A 22,939-nucleotide genomic window follows, 5' to 3' on the forward strand; every position below is an offset into this window, starting at 1 on the left:
TTTGAAATATTTCATTGTTCTCTGTGGATGTGGTTTTGAAATGTTTTTCTTTGCCTCTTTCACTTCTTATGGGTCAGAACTGATGATCCTATCTGGACTACTGGCTCATTCTTGAAGGAATAGCTAAGTCTCTACCCACCTGGGCATTGAATTGGCAATCACAGAAAATAATCTAGAGTTTTGCTATTCAGTATATTTAGCATGGTAGCCCCAAGCTTTATATAGCTATTTTAGTTAATTGAAATTCTGTAAAATTAAATTCAGTTCTTTAGTTGCACTGGTCACATTTCAAATGTTCCATAGCCACATGTGGCTGGTTTTACCATACAGGACAAAATATAGAACTTTCTGTGAACTTATAGAAACTGGAAGGAAAAAACAAAGGAAAATGGTATTTTTCTTAGTCCTCCCCCTCCTTACTTCCCCCTATAAAGGGACATTGAGATTGAGGGCATCTTTCTTGATGTAGCATGCAGTGTACTTGATTGCAGTTGTGTTTTATAGCAGAATATATGATCTTAAATTTGACTTTGAGGTAAACACCAGATTAGGGACTTTGGGCTAAGAGATTCGAATACCTAGTTTTAATAGTTAAAAATAAATAAGGGTGTATCTTATCTCTCAGTCTTCTCAAAACTACCTTATTTTTAACTTAATCTAAATAAAATTTTAGATTTTGCTTTATGGTTTTGAGAAAGAAACATTGTTCCAAAATCACATGAAAAATGAAGAGTATGATGTTTGGTAGTCATCACTGGCCAGTCATGAAAGATCCATAAAATAGAGATCACAGGGAACCGCTGTGTTTAAAAAACCATTTCTGGTGGCTTGAGGGATAGGTTAGTGGAGGTCCTGATTGCTGTTAGGAAACCCTAGACCAGCCGTGGGCAAACTACGGCCCGCAGGCCGGATCTGGCCCGTTTGAAATGAATAAAAAAAAAAAAAAAAAAAAAGACCGTACCTTTTATGTAATGATGTTTACTTTGAATTTATATTAGTTCACACAAACACTCCATCCATGCTTTAGTTCCGGCCCTCCGGTCCAGTTTAAGAACCCATTGTGGCCCTCGAGTCAAAAAGTTTGCCCATCCCTGCCCTAGACACATTGGTCTACATTAACTTAGATTTTATTACTTAAACTATCTTGTTTTCAGCAAGTGTTCAACTTTGTAGTAAGCAAAGTAGATTTTAAAAATTATAAATTAGGCCTATATCAAAAGATATATACAGTCCTAGCTGGTTTGGCTCAGTGGATAGAGTGTCAGCCTGTGGACTGAAGGGTCTCAGGCTCCATTCAGTCAAGGGCACATTTTTGGGTTGTGGGCTTACTCCCCAGTAGGGGGCGGTGCAGGAGACCTCTGATCAATGATTTACTCTCATCATTGATGTTTCTCTCTCTCTCCCTCTCCCTTTCTCTTTGAAATCAGTAAAAATATATTTTATTTTATTTTATTTTTTAAATATATTTTACTGATTTTTCACAGAGAAGAAGGGAGAGGGACAGAAAGCCAGAAACATCGATGAGAGAGATCGATCAGCTGCCTCCTGCACGCCCCCCAGTGGGGACGTGCCCGCAACCACGGCACATGCCCCCGACCGGAATCGAACCCGGGACCCCTGAGTCCGCAGGCCGACGCTCCATCCACTGAGCCAAACCGGTCCGGCAGAAATCAGTAAAAATATATTTTAAAAAAGATATATACAGCTTCCATTTTGAAAAACATTTGTTTTTACAATAAATAATTTATTTCATAGCCTTTTTAAAATTTAAAGATAGGCTATTTAGGAAAAATACTTTTTTAAAAAAATATTTTTTATTCACCTGACATTTAAGATTTATTTACCATAGTTCTGATCCAGTTGGCATTTTTTTTTTTTAAATCCTCACCCGAGGCTATTTTTCCATTGATATTTAGGGAGAGTGGGAGAGAAAGGGAAAGACAGAGAAACATCAATGTGAGAGAAACACATCGATTGGTTGCAAGTACGAGCCTGCAACCACAGTATGTGCCCTTCACCAGAATCAAACCCAGGACTCTCTCTCTGGTCTGCAGGCTGACGCTCTTTTCACTGAGCCAAACGGCGAGGGAGGCAGGAAAAATACTTTTTAGTGGTAACTTTCTTTGCTAATGTATTTTAAAGAATATGAAGTAAATAAATAGTAGAGTGCTAAATATAGCTTATGTTTTTTTAAGTAATTTTTTTAATAAAAGAATTTTTATTTAGAGTTAATAGTTGTTGAATCTTAAGTGGAAGATATATTGGATGGTGACACTATATTATCTTTTTGTATGTTTGAAAATTTTCATAATGAAAGGTTGATAAAGATTTTAATTCAAGACAGTAATGAAAAGCTTCATGTAACTGCTTTATTCACTACCAGTAGGCAATAAACATCTGTCTTTTAGGTGTAGATCCTGTGGTGGGTACAGAGATACGTAAGGCATGGTTTCTTTCTTCAAGAAACTTGTAAACATATAAGGTGGCAGGAGTTTTACACAAGTGATATTTGTTAGCAGAGGTTAGTATAGTGAAATACTAGAAGGAAAACACAAATTAGAAATTAGATAATAGTCTTCTGATGAAAGAGTTTTCTCTTAGGATGTAGGTATGAGGCCTAAAGCGTTAGTTAATTAGTAACAACTTTGTTGAAAGTGGTTTACTTTATTTTTTTATTTTATTTTATTTTTTAAATATTTTTATTGATTTCAGAGAGGAAGGGAGAGGGAGAGAGAGATAGAAACATCAAGATGAGAGAGAATCATTGATGGGCTGCCTCCTACACACCCCACACTGGGATTGAGCCCGAAACCCAAGCACGTGCCCTGACTGGGAATCGAACCGTGACCTTCTGGTTCATAGGTCGGTAGGTCGATGCTCAACCACTGAGCCACGCAGGCTGGGCAGAAGTGGTTTACTTTAATTAACTAATTGAAACAAAGAAAATAACCTATTCTGACCTATGTAGGAATTTTTCGTATTTGACCTAAAAGAAGACTGTCTGAGAGAGTTCCATGTTTTTCTTCTTTATGAACTGTAGTGTTCCTCCTTAAGGTGTGAAACTGCAAGAGTCAAGAGCCATTTCACATCACCTGTTTTTAAAGACGTAAAATATCTTGAAAAAAATAAACAGATTTAAGTTGGATGCATTTATAAAATGTGTTATAGCAGAACACTTACTAAAATAAGGTTATCACATGAATAGTGAGATAGGAACTTGAACTTCTAGGTCATTTGTTTTTAGTTCAAATTCATAGTACGTGATGCTCTTAGCTCCAGATTGTCTTGTGTCTCATAATGAGCAAAAGAGGTAAAATAATGTATTTACCAGTATATATCAATGTTGTTTAAAGCTCTCACTTAAATGATTGTTTTCCTGAAGGCATATGTCATGTTTTACTGGGGTGCTCGATATATATTGGCCAAGTGTTATTTCTGGGGAGACAAAACGGTGTATTGTCTAAGAATGTGGGCCCTAGGATTAGACTGACTAAGTTCGAATCTAGATTTTTTCATCTTACCAGTTGTGAAATCTTAGATATATTTATCTTCACAATGCCCTCATCTGTGAATTGAGGATAATAACTTGTCTCATAGGATTGCTATTAGGAATGAAAGAATTCCTAAAAAGTCTACGGAAGCTTGGGGAATAGGATGTTAAAATTCAGTACTAAACAGTCCCTGTATGTTACCACTTCTCAGAGATTTAAGTTAAGGATATCCTCTAATATCCTTAACTCACTTGTACATATATAAGGAACCTCTAAGTTGTATTTGAGAAATTTATTGGCTTGGAATTCTGCAGTGAAATCTCTGTTATGTGGTTAGGTTGCTAGGCTAACTTGTGAAAGCAGTCATAATGTGGCAAAAATAATTAGAAGAGAACAGCAATAAAATGGAAAGATACTGTTTTGGATATTGAAGTTTAATAGTAAAAAATTTAATTAGAAGTTTTTGAAAGAGAGTTATATAGAAATTCTGGAAGAGCCATTCAAAAATCTTTCATGACAGGGAGGGGGATGGGAGGAGCTGAAGGAGGGCATAAGGGGTATAAATGGTGATGGACGGAGACTTGGCTTGGGGTGGTGAACACACAAAACAATTACAGATGATTGTTGTAGAATTGCGCACCTGAAAACTGTATAATTTTGTTAACCAGTGTCATCCAATAAATTCAATAAAAAGGAAAAAAAATCTTTCAAAGAGTTTTGGAAGGCTAGCATTGATTCCTGCTAATTTTGCTTCCAGCTTCATCAGTTTTCTTTGTATTTATGAAGGAGATATAACAATGGTTATTCATCAACTATCAAAATGGCTAGTTTTTGATTTGTTAAGTTTGGGTAAATGGATGGGAACTATTTTTCCTGGGTAACTGAGAGAGAATGAAAGCAAGATGACAGTTAAGGAAGATGTGTGATCTTGGTAGTATAAAATAAGCTGTGAATGATCTCAAAGAGAGGTGATGGGGGAACATCTTTCTGTACTTTTAACCATTCCCATTACTACCCCATAACAAGATAGGGATAGGGTAGAAGGAGAGAGAGAAATTATATTCATATGTAAAAGATGCTTATATTGTTTTGTGTATAAACAACCACTCCCTGACATGTTCAATCTTTCTTTTAAAAAGGATTTCAAAATTTTGTAATATACTCCAGTGTTATCATTATGAATAATAGCATTTTGAATTTTTTTTTTTTTTAAATATATTTTATTGATTTTTTACAGAGAGGAAGGGAGAGAGATAGAGAGTTAGAAACATCGATGAGAGAGAATCATCGATCAGCTGCCTCCTGCACATCTCCCACTGGGGATGTGCCCGCAACCCAGGTACATGCCCTTGACCGGAATCGAACCTGGGACCTCTCAGTCCGCAGGCCGACGCTCTATCCACTGAGCCAAACCGGTTTCGGCAGCATTTTGAATTTTTAAACATTTTAACTTTTATTTGAATTCTGGTTACATAAGAGACTATTAACTGTGGGACAACACATTACACACAGTTTATGTGTACCTCTGATACCAGAGTTCAGATATGGAGATCTTCCTGTGTTCTTAGATGAGGCTGTGGGTCTTATACCTTTAAAAATATTTAGATTTACTAATCATGAAGAAACAAGCTTTTTGATATTAGAAAAATATTACAATGGTGCTAAAATTTCCAGGCTATTAGTTTTTATTTATTTGAAGACTGTTGTGACACTTAAATAAAATTTTAATACACATATATTCTTGATTAAAATTAGTTTCACAATTCTTTTTTAGGAAGTAGCTGTTTTTGTCTTTGATAAAAAGCTGATTGACAAATATCAAAAATTTGAAAAGGATCAAATCATCGATTCTCTAAAACGAGGAGTCCAACAGTTAACTCGGCTACGGCACCCTCGACTTCTTACTGTCCAGCATCCTTTAGAAGAATCCAGGTAAATTTTTATAAAAACTTATGTAAGAAACTTCCTGAACAAATAGTTTATAATAACTTTATTTATGAAATCTGTCTATACAGTATCCTGTCAGTAAAAAAATTTTTATAAACTGAGTGTTGAGTTCTTAAGGATTAGTTATTTCCCTAAAATTTATTTGCATATTCTGTGTATATGTCTGTTTTTGAAATATTAACTGAAGCTTTCTTCACATTTGCCATGAGTCTGTTTGCTTATTCTGTGCTCAACACTGCAATAGTCAAAGTGGGAGATGCAAGAGAAGTATAGAATACAGTCCCTGTCTGAAAGTTGCTGTCCTTGTTAATTTACTAGAATTTCCTGTCCTCTCTTCATTGATTCACTCTTTGGGGGCTATTTTTATGTGTGTTCCAGGTACTGCTCTATACATTTAACCTTCTGTTGTGCCTAGTTTGTTAGTCCATAGCCCTAAGTTACTCTACCATCTATTTTTCTCAAGGATGAGCTTGGGATCTGTTGCTGAGAATGACAAAAAAATGAAATTTATGTTGTGTCATCTTTTAAAAAATATACATTTTTATTGATTTCAGAGAGGAAGGGAGAGGGAAAGAGATAGAAATGTCAATAATGAGAGAGAATCATTGATCAGCTGCCTCCTGTATACCTCCCAAACTAGGGCACGTGCCCTGACTAGGAATCAAATCCTGACCTCCTGGTTCATAGGTTGATGTTCAACCACTGAGCCACGCCAGTTGGGCAAAGAGCAGTAATTTTAAAAATTTAAAAATCTGACACCTTTCAAAGTGGTATATAAAATACATAAAAAACAAAGCTGCTCCCATGGAATTGGTTATAGGGACCTGGACCTATGCCCTGTCCCTCTTTCTGATTCCTCTTGCTCCAGAGGCCTTTATGGGAAATCTGTAGCTTCCTTTGCACATAGTCTGAAAATTATAGCCTTAGAAATAAAGTTAATGTTTTAAGGTATAATGTAACAATATTTTAAATTAGTTCATTGGTTTTCCATAAAGAATATCAATCATCAAAAAGCACAGTTGAAATAATGTTTTATTTCCTGACTTTTTTAAGTTTTAAAAAATGTATCACAACAGTTATAACACTTAGTTTAAAAGACTGTTGAATGATTTACCAGTATAATTCCTATGCAAAGCTTCTTGACATTGTTCTATTGGTTTGAGTTATTAAGTTAATACTGAAGAGAAATCTAAAATAGATTATGTTTTTGTTAATAGAACCAATAATGTTTTATGTATATGTAATTTTGTTAGTGTGGAAAAAATGATAGTGAATAACCCTTTTTCCTTTTTAAAACAGGGATTGCTTGGCATTTTGTACAGAACCAGTTTTTGCCAGTTTAGCCAATGTTCTAGGTAACTGGGAAAATTTGCCTTCTACTGTTTCTCCAGATATTAAGGATTATAAACTTTATGATGTAGAAACTAAATATGGTTTGCTTCAGGTATGTATTTTTATTCATCTTGTGAAAAGAATTTTTTCCTTCAAAATTGTTTTTGGCTATTTCAGATTTATTAGCCATGTAGACTAATGTAAACCATTGTATTTTTTTTTTTAGTAATTTAAAAATTATTTCTTTGTTCTAGAATTTTCTGTAGTTTATTTCTATACTTAAGTTATATTTAAATTGTTAGAAACATAATATGGGTAACTTTTTTTTTTCTTTTAAATATATTTTTATTGATCTCAGAGAGGCCCGGAGAGGGAGAGAGAGATAGAAATATCCACGATGAGAGAGAATCATGAATTGGCTGCCTCCTGCAAGTCCCCTATTGGGGATCGAGCCCATAGCCTGGGCATGTGCCCTTGACTGGAATCGTACCTGGAACCCTTCAGTGTGTAGGCCAATGCTCTAGCCCCTGAGCCAAACCGGCTAGGGCAATATGGGTAACCTTTGGGTAAGGGCACTCATTAACTGGTGCATAGGGTGGTTCCCTTTTGATTTTCTTGAGTTTTAAACCTTGTGAATTCATTTTGTAAATATTAAATTGAAATAATAAAGTAGTTAATGAAAAGAAATTATATCTTTAAAGGAATTAATAGGTATTAGGAGATATAGTAAGCCATTTCATATATGTCCATATTTTCTGATTTTTCTTTATCTGCTTAGCAAAATATCTTTAGCTCTATAGAATAAATTGCAGTAGATTCTTAGTTCCTTGAGGACAGAGATCATTCCGTTTATTATTTTTAACATCTTTATTAAGGTATAATTAACTGGCATACAAAAAACTTCCATATTTAAAATATACAGTTTTATAAGTTCATAAATCACCATCACTACAATAAAAATAATGCATATATCCTGCATATATCCATTATTTCCCCCCCCGGTTTCCTCATACTGGTTATAATCCCTCTCCCCTGCTCTTTCTTATTTTCTATCTCTCGCCCTAGGAAATCACTGAACTGCTTTCTGTCCCTATGAATTGGTTTGTACTTTCTAGCATTTTATAAATGGCATTATACAGTATGTACTCCCTTTTTTGGTCTGGCTTCTTTCAGTAAACCTAAATGTTTTGAGAATGAGAGAACATTAGTTAATATTTGAAAACTGAGCACAACGCTATTCAGAAAAATTAAATTTCAATATGAAGTGTAAGTATAAAAAATACTAAGAATTAGAATTAAATTGACAAAGGTATCTCAATATTTACTATCTGTAACTCAGGAACCAAAGATTTCCTCAGTTTTCAAAATCAGGAATTGAGTAAATTTGGATAGTAAAGTGCTTTTATATTATCTTTTTGCTTATAGAAAAGAACTTAATGGCCCTGACTGGGTAGTTCAGTTGGTTAGAGCACCTTCCAGATATGCCAAAGTTGCAGGTTCCACCCCCTGTCAGGGCACATACTAGAAACAATCAAATGAATGCATAAATAAGTGGAACAACAAATCTCTCTCTCTCTCTTTCTCTCTCTCTCCCTCCCTCTCCCTCACTCTCCCCCTCTCTCCCTCTCTCTCTCAAAACAAACACACAAAATTTAAGAAAAGAACTTAATACTTGTACTCTGGTTGTTGTTGCGTTTATCCTAGCAACTGCGATTATCTGCACTTTTGCATTTGTGATGAAATTTAATTGTTATCTGAAAAATAAAAAATCTTTTATTGGGAGAGGCAGCAATTATGATTTATGAGACACTTTATTATTATAATTGAAAGGAGTTTTATTTAATGTAAAAATGTCTGGTTATTTTTACATTTACAGGTTTCTGAAGGATTGTCATTTTTGCATAGCAGTGTGAAAATGGTTCATGGAAATATTACACCTGAAAATATAATTTTGAATAAAAGTGGAGCCTGGAAAATAATGGGCTTTGATTTTTGTGTATCATCGACCAATCCTTCTGAACAAGAGGTAATGAAGGTGTTAGTGTTCTAATTTTTTAAAGCTATGGAAATTTGTGACGGCGTCTGGAATGGTCAAGAGAATTTATAAGCCTGATAAATGTCTAGAAATAGGCTGCATGGTACAATGGTATGCTTAAATTTATAGAAAAATTTTACAGTTCATTGTACCTAAGAGTATTGTTCAGCTTGTTAATTCCACAATAGTTAATGTTGCTTGAGAAAAAGATGCTAGATTTAAATAAATTTTGAGGGCTGTTGGGTTAAGGCATTCTTTTCCTCACCATGTCAAATGCACTAACCAACATTGTGACCCTCCAGCAATATTACCCCAACTTATTGGAGCATGGTAACAACAATATCAATGATGACATTTGCTGAAGCACTTTCCTCAACACTTCTTATAGATTTACTTATTTAATCCTCATAACAACTCAGTGAGGTATAGGAAAAATACAGCCTAGGTGGTTAGGTTTATAGAATAAAATAACCTGCCAAGTTTAGGCTGGTGGCAAATGGTAAAGCTAGGATGAATCCAGTCTTTCTGGTTCTAAAGCACTTTTACTTCGTGATTATACCTGCCTATTTACGCTTGGAAAACACTGCAGCATTTCAAGTTTTTACTATATATAGTTGTTAAGGGGACCTTGATTTGTCCTAAGATAGATTTGTAATTTAAGTAAACATTTTAAAGGGAAGCAGAAAGAATTCGTATTGATTATGTGCTGTGAGTGAAGCACTGCATGAAGTCTGTTTTCCATACATTTGTTTAATCTTTCCACTTTTTGAACCTATTAACTAAATCACATAGTAAAAGAACAGGTTTCAAACAATAATCTATTTGAGCCCATAAAACTTGAAACCTGTGTATCATAAAACATAGTGTATCATATAGTCTTCTGGAAGAGAACTCCAGTAATCTCAATATAAGAGATCTTTTTATTATCTCTTAAATTTGTTCCTTGCACTTTCCAGACTTGGAAATTAGAGAATTGTATGATTTAAGGTGGGGATGACAATTTTTACTTACATGGCTAACTGAATTTAAAACTAGATCATTGTTACTTGATAGAGGTTTGTTTTAATTTGAAATATGTAAGCTATAAAATCTCTTTTCTGTCTTCTTATAGCCCAAGTTTTCATGTAAAGAATGGGACCCAAATTTACCATCATTGTGTCTTCCAAATCCTGAATATTTGGCTCCTGAATACATACTTTCTGTGAGCTGTGAAACAGCCAGTGATATGTACTCTTTAGGAACTGTCATTTATGCTGTATTTAACAAAGGGAAACCTGTATTTGAAATTAACAAGCAAGATATTTATAAGAGTTTCAGTAGGCAGTTGGATCAGGTATTTATCTTTAAATATTTGCTTGCATTAAAAATGTATTAAATGCTGCTTTGATTTTTTTTCCTAAAAATGTATTCAGAAAATTCTGAGATGAATGTCTTATATATAGTTTGTTTGCATAAAATCAGCTTAGCAAAAGTAATTATCTAATCAGTGAGGATTAGTTAAAGTCTGTTACTACAACTGTAATCGTGACATGTATTTACTAGACTGAATTTTAAAATATGGTCTAAAAAACTGGGCATTTTGTTTTAGGAATAGAAATAATCAGCTAATAAAGATAAGTGTTTTAATTATCTTGCAGTAATAGAATTAGCAATTTGTTTGAATCTAAAAAAATATTTTTAAGTAAATTTTAAGTTTCTTAAATGGACTTGACAACATAAATGCATATCTCTGAATATTTTATATTCATATTTAATATTATCACTCTTTTGAATAGTTGAGTCGTTTAGGATCTAGTTCACTTACAAATATACCTGAGGAAGTCCGTGAACATGTAAAACTACTGTTAAATGTAACTCCGACTGTAAGACCAGATGCAGATCAAATGACGAAGGTAAGTGAGGACACATGAAGTTCTGCCTTAGGTGGAGGAACAGAAAATCTGTGAAAGTAGATAAACTGCTTCTAAAACAAGATTTAATCATATATAGTCCCCAGATAATATCTGTATTCTTGAATGTATTAAATATTCAGCTTCTTTTACTCTTAAACATTTAAATAATTTATGCATATACCTGCTCTGATAGAAAATTAAGATTTCAAAGAAACAACAGTTGTAACATAGTTATACTTGCAAAAGTTTTGGACACTCCAACTCTTGTTCACTCAGTATTTTACTAGTTATGTAAAAAAAAAAAAAGTTATTCCAGCCAACTCAAAGGTACTGCTTCTGAAAATTTGAACTTGGAAAGAAAAATAATTTGATACTTCCTTATTCTGATTTTCTAAATTAGAATTTTTATGAAATAATCTCTTAACATTTTGTTAAATATTCTGAATATTTTTCATCAAATTGTGGCAGTTGCAGATACGAGAAGTACCTTAATATTTATCAAAATAATTTCATTTCCTGTTTTTAGATTCCTTTCTTTGATGATGTTGGTGCAGTAACACTGCAGTATTTTGATACCTTATTCCAAAGAGATAACCTTCAGAAATCACAGTTTTTCAAAGGACTGCCAAAGGTTCTACCAAAATTGCCCAAGGTTTGTTGTTGGTCAGATTCTTATTATAGCCAGGATTTTAGAATTTAAAGTTTACTTTAACTTGCTATAATAACTCTTCCAAAGAAATAAATGTAACTTTGTGACTGTAAAAGACTTCAAACTGAAGCCAGAAGTTTAGTGGACCTTCTTTTGCATTGTTCGAAAATGAAATAGCATAAAAAAATTAGAAAGATAAATGTCAGAAAAGAAACCCATAATCTGTTATTGTGGAACTCATTGTATTACCAACACTTAAGGGGATACATTTGTATTGATGCTAGGCCTCTCCAGTTCCTCAACTCTCCCTCTCTGGCTTATTAAACAATGAATGTAATCCTATATAATAAAAGCCTAATATGCTTCGACCAGTCGCTATGACGCTCACTGACCACCAGGGGACAGATGCTCCGACCAGTAGGTTAGCTTGCTGCTGGGGTCTGACCGATCGGGACTAGGCGAGACAGGCCGGACATGCCCTGGAGCCCTCCCGCAGTCCCTCCATGGCCTTGATCATGCACCAGTGGGGTCCCTCTGCCTGGCCTGCACCCTCTCGCAATCTGGGACCTCTCGGGGGATGTCGGAGAGCCCGTTTTGGCCCAATCCCCGCAGGCCAGGCCGAGGGACTCCACCGGTGAATCTGCACCGAGCCTCTAGTATAGTATAAACACTATGAATGCTAAAGAAACCACTGGAAAAATAATAATTTCGGGTTCCAAAATAATGTCCCATGTTTAATCTGTCAGAATTAATTGGTATGTACTGCTAGCCCTTTTCTTGTTAGATGCTATGGAGAATAAAGAGGAAACAAAAAATTTATTCTTGCTCTCAAGGCCTTTATAGTAAGTGTAAATAGGATTAATATGCGTGAAGCAATAATTAACAGTATAGGACAGTGTTTAAATTGTGTGGTATGAATCATAAGCAGTGAAGGAATTAAGAGGAAAAACATATTCGTGAAGCCTAATTGAGGGAAGTTTTCCTAAAGGAAGAGTGATTATGTATCCCTTGTTATCTGTCACGTTACCAAGTTATGTCTTTATCCTGCCATAATTGTCAATAGCACCCTATTTTACTTTTAAAAGTGTCCTAATTTCAACCATAAATTATATGGTCACCTTACCCAAAGGGATTGGAGATTTTAAACTATAATTTCAATGTTAGCACTAAAGACGTGAAATAAAATTTAGTTTTATGAAACATTTTTTTCCTTTCAGCGTGTCATTGTGCAGAGAATTTTGCCTTGCTTGACTTCAGAATTTGTAAACCCTGACATGGTACCTTTTGTTTTGCCCAATGTTCTAATGATTGCTGAAGAATGCACCAAAGAAGAATATGTCAAATTAATTCTACCTGACCTTGGCCCTGTCTTTAAACAGCAGGAGCCAATACAGGTATGTATTTAGATAATTTTCCTATTTATCAGCTGTTATTCAGTAATATTGGTCAACAGTGACTACCATTGAAAACAGAATGGATATGTGACTTTTAAAAAACAGGTAAATATAAGAGACTTCTTTTCCATTGGTCAGCTATTTTGCATGTTTGAAGTGACCCATTCCTAAAATTATAATTGAACTCTCCAAGTAAATGTCTGCAGTTCTCTATAAGTTAACATCTCAGAAAATTAATTGTATTGAGATTGTGCATGTGTTATACTGTTCCCATTGGTCTTATTAAAAGTTACAGGTTTGGAAAAAGAAGTATATCTTACACTTCTAAGTGTTTTTATTTGTTTTTTTGTTTGTTCTGTTAACCAGGGTCTTTCATTTACACAGGTTTATGCCAGTATTTTCTCTTTTATTTTTTTGTTAATGAAGAGTTTCATCAGAAAAGGGAAAATGCTTATAGCACCCAAAAATAATATATGTGTGTATTGTAAATGAAAAGCATAGTGTCTGATGTAAACTCTATTACAGTATTTATTTGCCAGATTCAAGATGGTCTTGGATTTCAGAGCAGTAGGGTCATATACCTGGGTTGGAATCTGTCCATTACCTCCTTACTTGAACAAGTCCTTAATCTTTTAAAGTTTCCATTTTGCTCGTTTCCAAAATGAAAGAGGCTGTTGAGAGTAAATGAAATTTTCTGGCACATAGTAAATTATTACTTGCTTTTGCCACTACATGGCAATCGCTTATTAATAAACCATCAGCTACCTGATTTAATGGTTTTGTGGCAGGCTGTTTGCAATCCTTCCCTTGAAAGGAGGGGAACAGAAGGAGGTCCTTGTGGTAAGGCAGGAGTTCCTGTGGCTAAGGAAAGGGCAGATGAGGGAACTGGGGGCTTTGAGGCAGACTCCTGCAAACACTGTTAAGATATCAGGAGGGAAAGTAGCAGAGCCACATGTCCACTAAGCTATGCATTAGTCAATATAGTATCCCAAAGATACCATTTGAATTCTTATTTGCCTCCATTCTTTGGTACTCTTTTTCTCCTTAGTAGTCTAGCTAAAAATTCCTTTTGAAAAAATTTTAACCGAGCCTTGGCAAGACTAAGTATTCTTCATGAATAGAAGAGGCAGTTTGTTCCTTATTATTTAGGTACGTGGTGGCAGCTAGGTCAAAAAATGAACTGAAACATTTCTTTCTAGAATTTTTCCTGACAGTCTTTTTTATTCCTGTACCTTTTATTCTCTTGAGCTTCATAGAAACCAAGTGACAGAACTTACTGTTGGGGGCCATGTGATTTTGTTGCCCTCAGGCTTTTACTTCTTTACCCAGTTGCTTTCCAGATAGTTGATACTTGTGGGTAAGAGACATATTACTGAAGATTTGTGAGAGTTAGGAAATTAGTCTTTATTTAAATGCCTAAACTGAGAGCAGATGTTAAATATTGTGCTTCCAGAAATGTAAGAGACTTGATTTGTATGTTTTTGTCTTCCATGCCCTCAGGCTAGCAACATGGTGAGTGTGAAAATATATAACTTATTCTTTAGAATTTTATTCTTTAGAATATTCTTTTAATTTTGGGATATATAAAATCATGTAAAAATTCTGGAATTTAATGCATTCCCTTTTTCTACACAGATTTTGTTAATTTTCTTACAAAAAATGGATTTGCTATTAACCAAAACTCCTCCTGATGAAATAAAGAACAGTGTCCTACCAATGGTTTACAGAGCACTAGAAGCTCCTTCCATTCAGATACAGGTATAATATTTGATTTCTTCCCCCCTTTAGTGATGATTTTGATTCTTAAAGCAAAAGAAAAAAGTAAAGTACACTTTGGGTTTGAGTCAAATCTTTCATATAAATAACTCAGTAGTTTATATTAATCCATTGAATTGCATCATACACTGTTACTAAAATGTACCCACTCTTAACTAATTTATTTTATTTTTCTTTGAACACTGCCTTTGAATAGCATAAGGGTTGTCACATGGAAGAATTGGCTTGCCCTGCACAACTCAAAAGTAGACCAAAGACCAATTAGTAGCTTCTTCAGAGAGTTACATCTGTCCAGTGTGAGGACAAGTTTATGACTCACAACTGTTTCTTCCAGATCAAGTGTACAATCCTTCATTTCTGTGACTTGTGATATCTCCACTGGACCTTGGTGATGCTCATAACTGTGATCCTTATAAAGTTGTTATCTGCATAAGCCAGTTTCATAGTGCCATGTTCCAGAAACAGTTCAGCCAACAAACAGTCCCATGAGTTCTTCATTAACATGCTTACATGCTTCATAGCAATAACCCCCCTTTTCTTTCCTACCCATGTCTCTTAATCCCTCAGTTACTTCTGCACCAAAAACTTCTCAGCCCCAGTTGTTTCCCTTTTTTTTTTTTTAAATCTTATTTCTTTGTCACCGAAGTCCTAATAGATTTGGTTTTTGGTGGGTTTGGGGGCATTTTGGTATGGAGGGCCTTATGGGAACCTAGTGAATTTGTCCATTTTGTATGACAGACCATCTTTCTTTCTTTGGGCAGAAGTGAGAGGTTCCTCTTTCTCCTTCACTCCACATCTAATCCAGTCATCTAATGTAAATGCAATGCTTGAGGCTAGAGATGACACGGAGCCAACCAACCAGTTAGAATAGATTCTACCATCTAACTTTTCTGGAACCTGCCCCTGCTCTCTTCCACACTATCACAGCCCTAGTTTAGGATTAGGATGCCTTCGAGTCTTACAAGAATTTCTTCAATTCTCCTTTCAGGTCTTAGAGTTTTGCCACTTTATATTACAGCTAAATACAGATCTTTCTAAAATTGTTCTAGAAGTCAGATCTGAGCACTTCTCAGCTTAAAGTATTTATGGTTTTCCAGCTGTCCTCAAGTCAATCCAAGCCCCTATTCCTAGCATGTGAGCCCTCCCTGGGTGGCTCTGTGACCCTCTAGCTTCATCCATTTTTACAAACACCTTAACTATAGGTAGTTCCCCACCATGCCCCCCCTGAGCCTTTGCTCAGGCTGTGCTGTCTGCTGGGGATGCCTTTTCTTCTTCAACTACCTGACAGATACCCACATATCTTTGAGAACTCGAATTAGGAATCACTACTCTAGGGAACCTTCTGACTCCCACCCTCCAATGAGTGCTCCCTTCTTTGTGAATCTCTGTTCCCCCAATGGACTTTTACCTGCAAAATCCCTGCATCCATTCCATCTTCTTCTCTCCTAGGCTGGGCTCTGGTTATGACTGGGTTCCTTTCTATCACTGGCAGGCTGTACTGGGCTGGATCCACCACAAACCCCAGTAAATGTTAAAGGAATGAAAGCACTCTCGTCACACTCTGTAGGAAGACCTGGTGCATTGGAGTTAGATGAACTTGAGTTAAACTACAAACACTCCAAGAGCTGTGTGCTCATGGGCAAGTCATTGGAATTCTGAACCTCAATTTCCTCAGCTCTGCCTACCTCTCAGTATTCTGTGAAGTAACATGTGAGGTGCCTGGTACAGTGCCTGGCTTACTATAAGGGGTCAAATATGTATCACTCTGGCAGCCAAGAAGCAGAGAAGGAAAAGGTGTCCAGTTAGTGAGCAGGGGGTCAGGAGTGGGATGTAAGGAGGTAGGAATACAAACCTCTGAGACCCCAGTGTGCTTGGGTTTCTAAAACTGCTGGTCACCCGCTTTGTTGTGAGCAGTCAAGTTAGGGGATGGGAGTGAGGGTGACAGATCACAGGTGCGAAGGCCAAGCCAACCCCTGCTGCTGGAATGGACCAGCACCCAGTGACATCACAATCCTGAGTAGTTGCCCTGGCACTGCTGGAGGGGGACCCTCATTTCTCTCCACGGAGCTCTAGGATGTGGATGTGAGCAAGGTGAGGACGAAGGCAGATGGCGACAAGGGACAGCCTGAGCTCCATACCCACGGGCAAGGCTCATGGTGACACTGGAGAGGCAGGAACGTTGTCAGCTCCTGATACTGGCATTCGGGACACAAGTTCAGCCAATCAGCTGAAGATGAAGCCCAAGAATGTGCACAAGATTAAGGCGCTTATTGTCGACCTGGGCTCGCAGTACTGTAAGTGTGGCTATGCAGGAGAGCCAAGGCCCACCTACTTCATCTCCTCCACGGTGGGCAAGCCCTGCGAGGCAGCTGATGTGGGTGATGCCCACAAGGAGATCTATGTGGGCCACGAGCTGCTCAACATTGAGGCACCCCTGAAGCTGGTTAATCCTCTAAAACATGGCATTGTGGTGGACTGGGACTGTGTCCAGAACATCTGGGAGTACATCTTCCACAAAGCGATGAAGATCCTCCCCGAGGAGCATGCAGTGCTGGTCTCCGACCCCCCACTTAGCCCCAGCAGCAACAGGGAGAAGTATGCGGAGCTCCTGTTTGAGACCTTTGGCATCCCTGCCATGCACGTGACGTCCCAGTCACTGCTGTCCATCTATTCCTACGGCAAGACCACAGGGCTGGTGGTGGAGAGCGGGCACAGTGTCTCACATGTGGTCCCCATCTCAGAAGGCAATGTGCTGCCAGGCCTGACTGGCCGTGTTGACTATGCGGGGAGCGACCTCACTAACTACCTGCTGCAGCTGCTCATCAAGGCCGGCCACAGTTTCACCAAGGACGACCACCTGCACATCCTCGACCACATCAAGAAGATGTGCTGCTACTCGGCTTTCCAGCCTGAGGAGGAGCTTGGCCTGGACCTGGAGGAGCTGCGTGTGGACTACGAGCTCCCAGATGGCAAGGTCATCACCATTGGCCATGAGCGCTTCCAGTGTGCCGAGATGCTCTTCAAGCCCACCCTGGTGGGAAGCAGCCAGCCCGGCCTCCCTGCACTCACAGCCACTTGCCTGAGCCACTGCCAGGAGGCGGGCTTCAAAGAGGAGATGGCCGCAAATGTGCTGCTGTGTGGTGGCTGCACCATGCTAGAGGGCTTCCCTGAGCGCTTCCAGAGGGAGCTGAGTCTCTTGTGCCCTCGGGACAGCCCTGCAGTGGCTGCAGCTTCCGAGAGGAAGACCTCCGTGTGGACCGGTGGCTCCATCCTGGCCTCCCTGCAGGCCTTCCAGCAGCTCTGGGTCAGCAAGGAAGAGTTTGAGGAGAAGGGCAGTACAGCTATCCATACCAAGTGCTGAGCGTGAGCTGACAGGCCAGGCCTCGTGGGCAGGCGAACTCAGGCCACACTCTACATTTACAGAATTTCACATAAAAATTTTAACACAATGGCTCTTGTCTAGTCCGGATTTCTTGCTTTAGCCTGATAGCAGAAGGTTCTGGGGAGTTGGATTTAGAGGTATCAGCACCTTTTGCTCTGTTGCATCTGGAGCAGCAGGGGTGGGAGGTGGGTGGGAGGGCTCCTTACTGGCCCCTCCCCTCCTGGAGGTGACATCTCAGAGCCCAGAGTTTGTTTTCCTGTTCCATTAGCTCCTCAGGGTTCAAAACCCAATTCAGCAGACACATTGATAGCTCATCCATGGACCAAGAGGGAAATGAAAGCTCAGATTGAGGACTAGCGTGGGTCATGTAGCTAAGTGGTGGGGGGACACTCAAAACCAGGTGTCTGACTTCCTTCTCCTGTTTCTGCCAGATGTGTGTCTGCCCATAGCTTCATCATTGCTTGATTGCCCTGCTCCCTCACTAAACTCCCCTCACTGCCTGCCACCTTCAGAGGTGCAGCCCACAGGTGTGCCTCTCCTGAGTGTGAGGGGCCTTTCCACTTCAGCCAAAATTGCAACTTTTTTTGCAGTCACAAAGTAGAGCCACTGAATCCAGAGGATGTCGGAGGAACCAGAAGGTCTCTTGGAAATCATGTGGTTCTCTACCTCCTGTAGAGGTGGGGAAACTGAAGACCAGGAGGGAGGGGGCCATGTCAGTGGATGAGTCCAGGTCTTCTGTCCCAGGTCATGATTATTTCCAGAAGGGCAAAGTGGTTGTTTTAGTTTGGGCTGCTATAACAAAATATCACAGACCAGGTGGCTTATAAACAATAGAACTTTTATTTCTTACAGTTCTGCAGACAAAGTCTAAGATTAGAGTGCCAGCAGGGCCAGGTTTTAGTGAAGGCCCTCTTCTGGGTTGCAAACTGCTGACCTCTTGCTGAGTTCTCACATGATGGAAGGGATCTTTTAACTAATTTAAAGAATCAATTTACAAATACCTGTATTAGTGAAGTAAAATGAGTCATTGCTTTTATTTATGAGAAATGTACTATTCTGGAAGGTTTGATTATAGTTTAGATTATTTACAAGTAAATGAAAATGTCAAATATGTATGTGCCCTTTTCTTATGAAAACATCAAGTAGTTCTTCCCATACTCACAATTTTATTTCATGCTTGGTAACTTAATTTTCTATTCAGAAATGTTCCTTCTGCATTGAAGCTAATTTGTGTAGCAGGCAGGTAGAAAAGCAAACAGTAATTTAGGGTAATCATTTCTAATTTACTTATAGTCATGCTTTTGTGTCACAAAAGTGATGTTAAAATATCATGTGCTTTGCCAAACTTAGTTTTGCTATTAAAATTTTGATCCTATGGCTGGCTACCTGGAAAGAAATTTTGGATTACTATTAAAAGTATAGTTTTTTTTACTTCGAAAAATATATACTTAACTAGGGCTCCTGCGAAATTCGTGCACTCGGAGGCAGGGGTGTCCCTCAGTTCGGCCTGCTCCCTCTCACAGTCCAAGAGCCCTCAGAGGAGTGGGCCTACGTCGTCAGTTGGACAGCCTTAGCGCTGCCATGGAGGTGGAAGAGACTCCTGACACTGCCACTGTGCTCGCCAGCAATGAGCCTGGCTTTTGGCTGAGTGGCGCCTCCCCTGTGGGAGCGCACTGACCACCAGGAGGAAGCTCCTGCATTGAGCGGGATCAGGCCGAAACCGGCTCTCTGACATTCTCCGAGGAGTCCTGGATTGCGAGAGGGCACAGGCCAGGCCAAGGGATCCCACTGGTGCACAATCGGGACCTGGAGGGACACGGGAGGTTGGCCAGCCAGGGATGGACCATGGGAGGGCTCCAGGGCGTGTCCGGCCTGTCTTGCTCAGTCCCGATCGGCTGGACCCCAGCAGCAAGCTAACCCCTACCAGTCAGAGCGTCTGCCCCCTGGTGGTCAGTGCACTTCATAGCGACTGGTTGACTGTCTGCCCCCTGGTGGTCAGTACACATTGTAGCAAGCGGTTGAGCGGCCTTAGTATATCATTAGCATATTACGCTTTGATTGGTTGAACAGATGACCAGACAACCGGACACTTAGCATATTGGGCTTTTATTATATAGGATGTTAAGAACATTCCCCTATAAAAATGGTTCCAAAAGTTTTTCATTTCTTGGCTACTATAAAAATTCTGTATAGATTATAATAAAGAAAAACATAGAATTTTAATTTTTAAAAGTTATTGACCATAGTTGTTTTTTTTCTTAATGTGAACCTAATACCACATGTAAAGGTCACTTTTTGACTCATTTCAATCCTTTTCTGCTAAGTTCTTTTGTTTAAAGTTGTGAAGTTTAAAAAAAATTTTTTATAAGGGCATGCTTTATAAAAGGCAAGGATATGTTGCCTTTGTCCAAATGACATGGGATGATTGGAGAAGGTGTACTTCTACTTTTTAGCCCTTTCCAAAGGAGTTGTCACTTAAAGCTTCTTGAAAACATTCCACAGGCCTTGTGTAGCCAACCTGGTTTTATATTCAGTGAGATTAGGAAGGAGAGGAAAGGTTAAGTGACCTAAAAAGGCCATTTTTTCTTAATAAGGGGTTAGTTTTGCCAATAGGTATCAGCTGGTATTTTATTGAAATAGTTCAACAAACATGTATGATATTATTCAATACTAATGGCCCGGTGCACGAAATTCGTGCATGGGTAGGGTCCTTAGGCCTGGCCGGTGATAAGGGCTGATCTTTGGGCCTACTGGCAGGGCGACTTGGGGGGGCTCCCCACTTTCTGGCCCTGCCCCCGTCCACTTACTAGCCCTGCCCCCTGCCACTGGTTGCCTCCTTCTGTGAGGCTACTGGTGGGCAATTGGGGGGCCCCCGCTGGCACCCACCTTGGCTGGCCTGGTGCTGCCCACTCACTGGCTCTGGTCCCCACTGCTGCCGCTGGTCGCCTCCCTCTGTAGGGCGACTGGCAGGGCGATTGTGGGGGGGCCCGTGGCACCCGCCTTGGCCGGCCTGGTGCCGCCCACTCACTGGCCCTGCCGCTGCCACCAGTCACCTCCCTCTGTAGGGCAACCAATGGGGCGATCAGGGGCCCCCCTCTGGTACCTGCCTTGGCTGGCCTGGGGCCTGCGGGCTGAGGGCAGCTCCTGTGTTGAGCGTCTGCTTCCTGGTGGTTATTGTGCATCATAACAACCGGTCATTCTGCTTTTGGTCGATTTGTATATTAGGCTTTTATTATATAGGATAAGTGTTTAGTCACCAGTCCAATTAACTTGCATCAAACCTTGCTTGGGAAGAGTCTGATAAAGTTAAAGCCTGTCTAAGCTTTGGGAGGTTCCTAGAGCAACAGCAAGAAACAAAAATCTTTTCCTCAAGCTTTATGAAGGTACACAGCTGGAAAGGAACTTCTGAAATTCATTCTTGGAGTGATATTTTTAAAGTAGAAGTTTGATGTATTTAACAGACTAGAGAGAGATTAGAAATACATTTGGAAAAGTAGGAGATGGTTAACAAAAGTTAGGGTCCTTAGAGGCATTAATAGAAATCTTTATCTGTACCAGTTTTCTTACATTATTTACCTTAACATTAAACATAGAAGCTATGTTCATTCTCCTCTCCCCACCACCAATTACAGAAAAAGTATAAATACAAGGCAGAAGTTCCTGAGAATGTGCTAATCCTGTTCTTGGGTTCTTCATCCTGTCTCCTCCTATGGAGAGAGCTCTCCTCTCCTTTTGCTAAGTGATTATAATTCAAGATTGGCCTCTTTGTAACCTACTGCTAGATTAACATCATAGTTCTCTTTTTTCTCCCCTCCCTTTATCAGTTAAAGACTGATCTTCCTTAAGAAGGTACCCTTTGATAATGGGCACAGTTTCTCACCGACTACTCACCCTTGTTAATTGTCTCCCACCTGTAGAAAATGGGTCCTTAAATGTAACTTGTATTTCTTATCCTCAGTGATGCCACCCATGTAATTATTATAGTTCTGAGTGGATATAAACATATAACTCTATTTGCCTTTTGAAAATCTGGGAATAAGTTAAAGTACATAAAGTGCTTCCCAGTATTTTGATAACAGATTCTTAGTAGTTAACTTGTTTCTATCTGCTAACTACAAATGAATGTGTTTGTTTAACAAGTATTGTCAAAAACTCCTCTGATATACATTTATACTTCCATTTTCTTTAGTAATCCCTCTGCTATGCTTTGCTACAAGGATCATTCTGGCCCTTCTAAGGTATCTGAGATCTTCTTCAGCCAGTTAGTTCTCAGCCATTTTTGTTCTTTTCCTTATCTCACTTAGTCCAGTTATCCTCAGTCATCTTCCTTTTTCCCATTATCCTCAGAGTTCCCAGTTCCAATTATTTACACTGTGGCATGGCATTAGTTAACAAGAATGTTTTAAATAACTCTTACTTGTTTCTATGAGTTATACTTGCTAACATTTTAGAATTTGAAAGTACTTAAAAATATAAAGAAAATTAAAGTCTCTCAGAGATGCCTACAGTTAACATTTCTAGGTATTCTTCCACGCTTTTATCCTAAGCCTGTAGACAGACACGTGTACATACACATTTTAAAAATTGGGACTATATAATAGTGTCTTATTGCATTTTCTCCCCAATATTATTAAACAATCTTTTAAAATATATTTTAGAAAATGTTTATATTTCATTCCATCATATGGATATATGTAGCAGCTAATGAATTCTTTATTTAAGAGGAATAGTTTTACATGACTTTGTTTTTAATTTCTTGTCTTTGTGAAAGATAGCAAAACTTAGGTATTCCGAAGTTTTCTTTTTTAAAAAATAAATGAAGAATTCTGTTATCAGGGAAAGAAATTAGGAATGAGACCAGGGAATTGTGGTATCAGATGCTAGTTTTAGGACCTAGTATAATTTTGAGTAAGGTCTTCTGAGCCTGTTTTCTCATCTGCAAAATTGAAAACTGAAAATAACTATTCTTTCAAATAGTTACTGAAAGGACAAAATGATGTAATGTACATAAAAGTTTATTTCAAACTATGTGACAAATTAG

The 22,939-nt window shown here is 38.5% G+C and overlaps 2 protein-coding genes across 5 annotated transcripts in view; both read left to right on the forward strand.

Annotated features, from left to right (window-relative positions):
- The window catches only part of SCYL2 (SCY1 like pseudokinase 2), a 54,160-nt gene that overhangs the window by 12,276 nt on the left and 18,945 nt on the right, over window positions 1-22,939 (forward strand). For 3 of the 4 annotated variants that reach the window (XM_036297134.1, XM_036297135.1, XM_036297138.1), the window contains 8 exons: window positions 5,266-5,423; window positions 6,738-6,882; window positions 8,647-8,796; window positions 9,917-10,138; window positions 10,581-10,697; window positions 11,224-11,349; window positions 12,564-12,740; window positions 14,376-14,498. In XM_036297134.1, coding sequence (XP_036153027.1) covers window positions 5,266-5,423; window positions 6,738-6,882; window positions 8,647-8,796; window positions 9,917-10,138; window positions 10,581-10,697; window positions 11,224-11,349; window positions 12,564-12,740; window positions 14,376-14,498 — 1,218 coding nt within the window. The remainder of the gene's footprint in view (window positions 1-5,265; window positions 5,424-6,737; window positions 6,883-8,646; window positions 8,797-9,916; window positions 10,139-10,580; window positions 10,698-11,223; window positions 11,350-12,563; window positions 12,741-14,375; window positions 14,499-22,939) is intronic. The other variant, XM_036297137.1, reaches the window with a different exon arrangement.
- On the forward strand, window positions 14,777-17,965 carry LOC118649781 (actin-like protein 7B). Its single transcript, XM_036297139.1, has one exon. It carries the CDS (start codon window positions 16,624-16,626, stop codon window positions 17,875-17,877), a length of 1,254 nt encoding a protein of 417 aa, XP_036153032.1. The 5' UTR covers window positions 14,777-16,623; the 3' UTR covers window positions 17,878-17,965.

This window comes from Myotis myotis, unplaced genomic scaffold (assembly GCF_014108235.1).
Source record: "Myotis myotis isolate mMyoMyo1 unplaced genomic scaffold, mMyoMyo1.p scaffold_m19_p_3, whole genome shotgun sequence".
In the NCBI taxonomy this organism is placed as follows: domain Eukaryota; kingdom Metazoa; phylum Chordata; class Mammalia; order Chiroptera; family Vespertilionidae; genus Myotis; species Myotis myotis.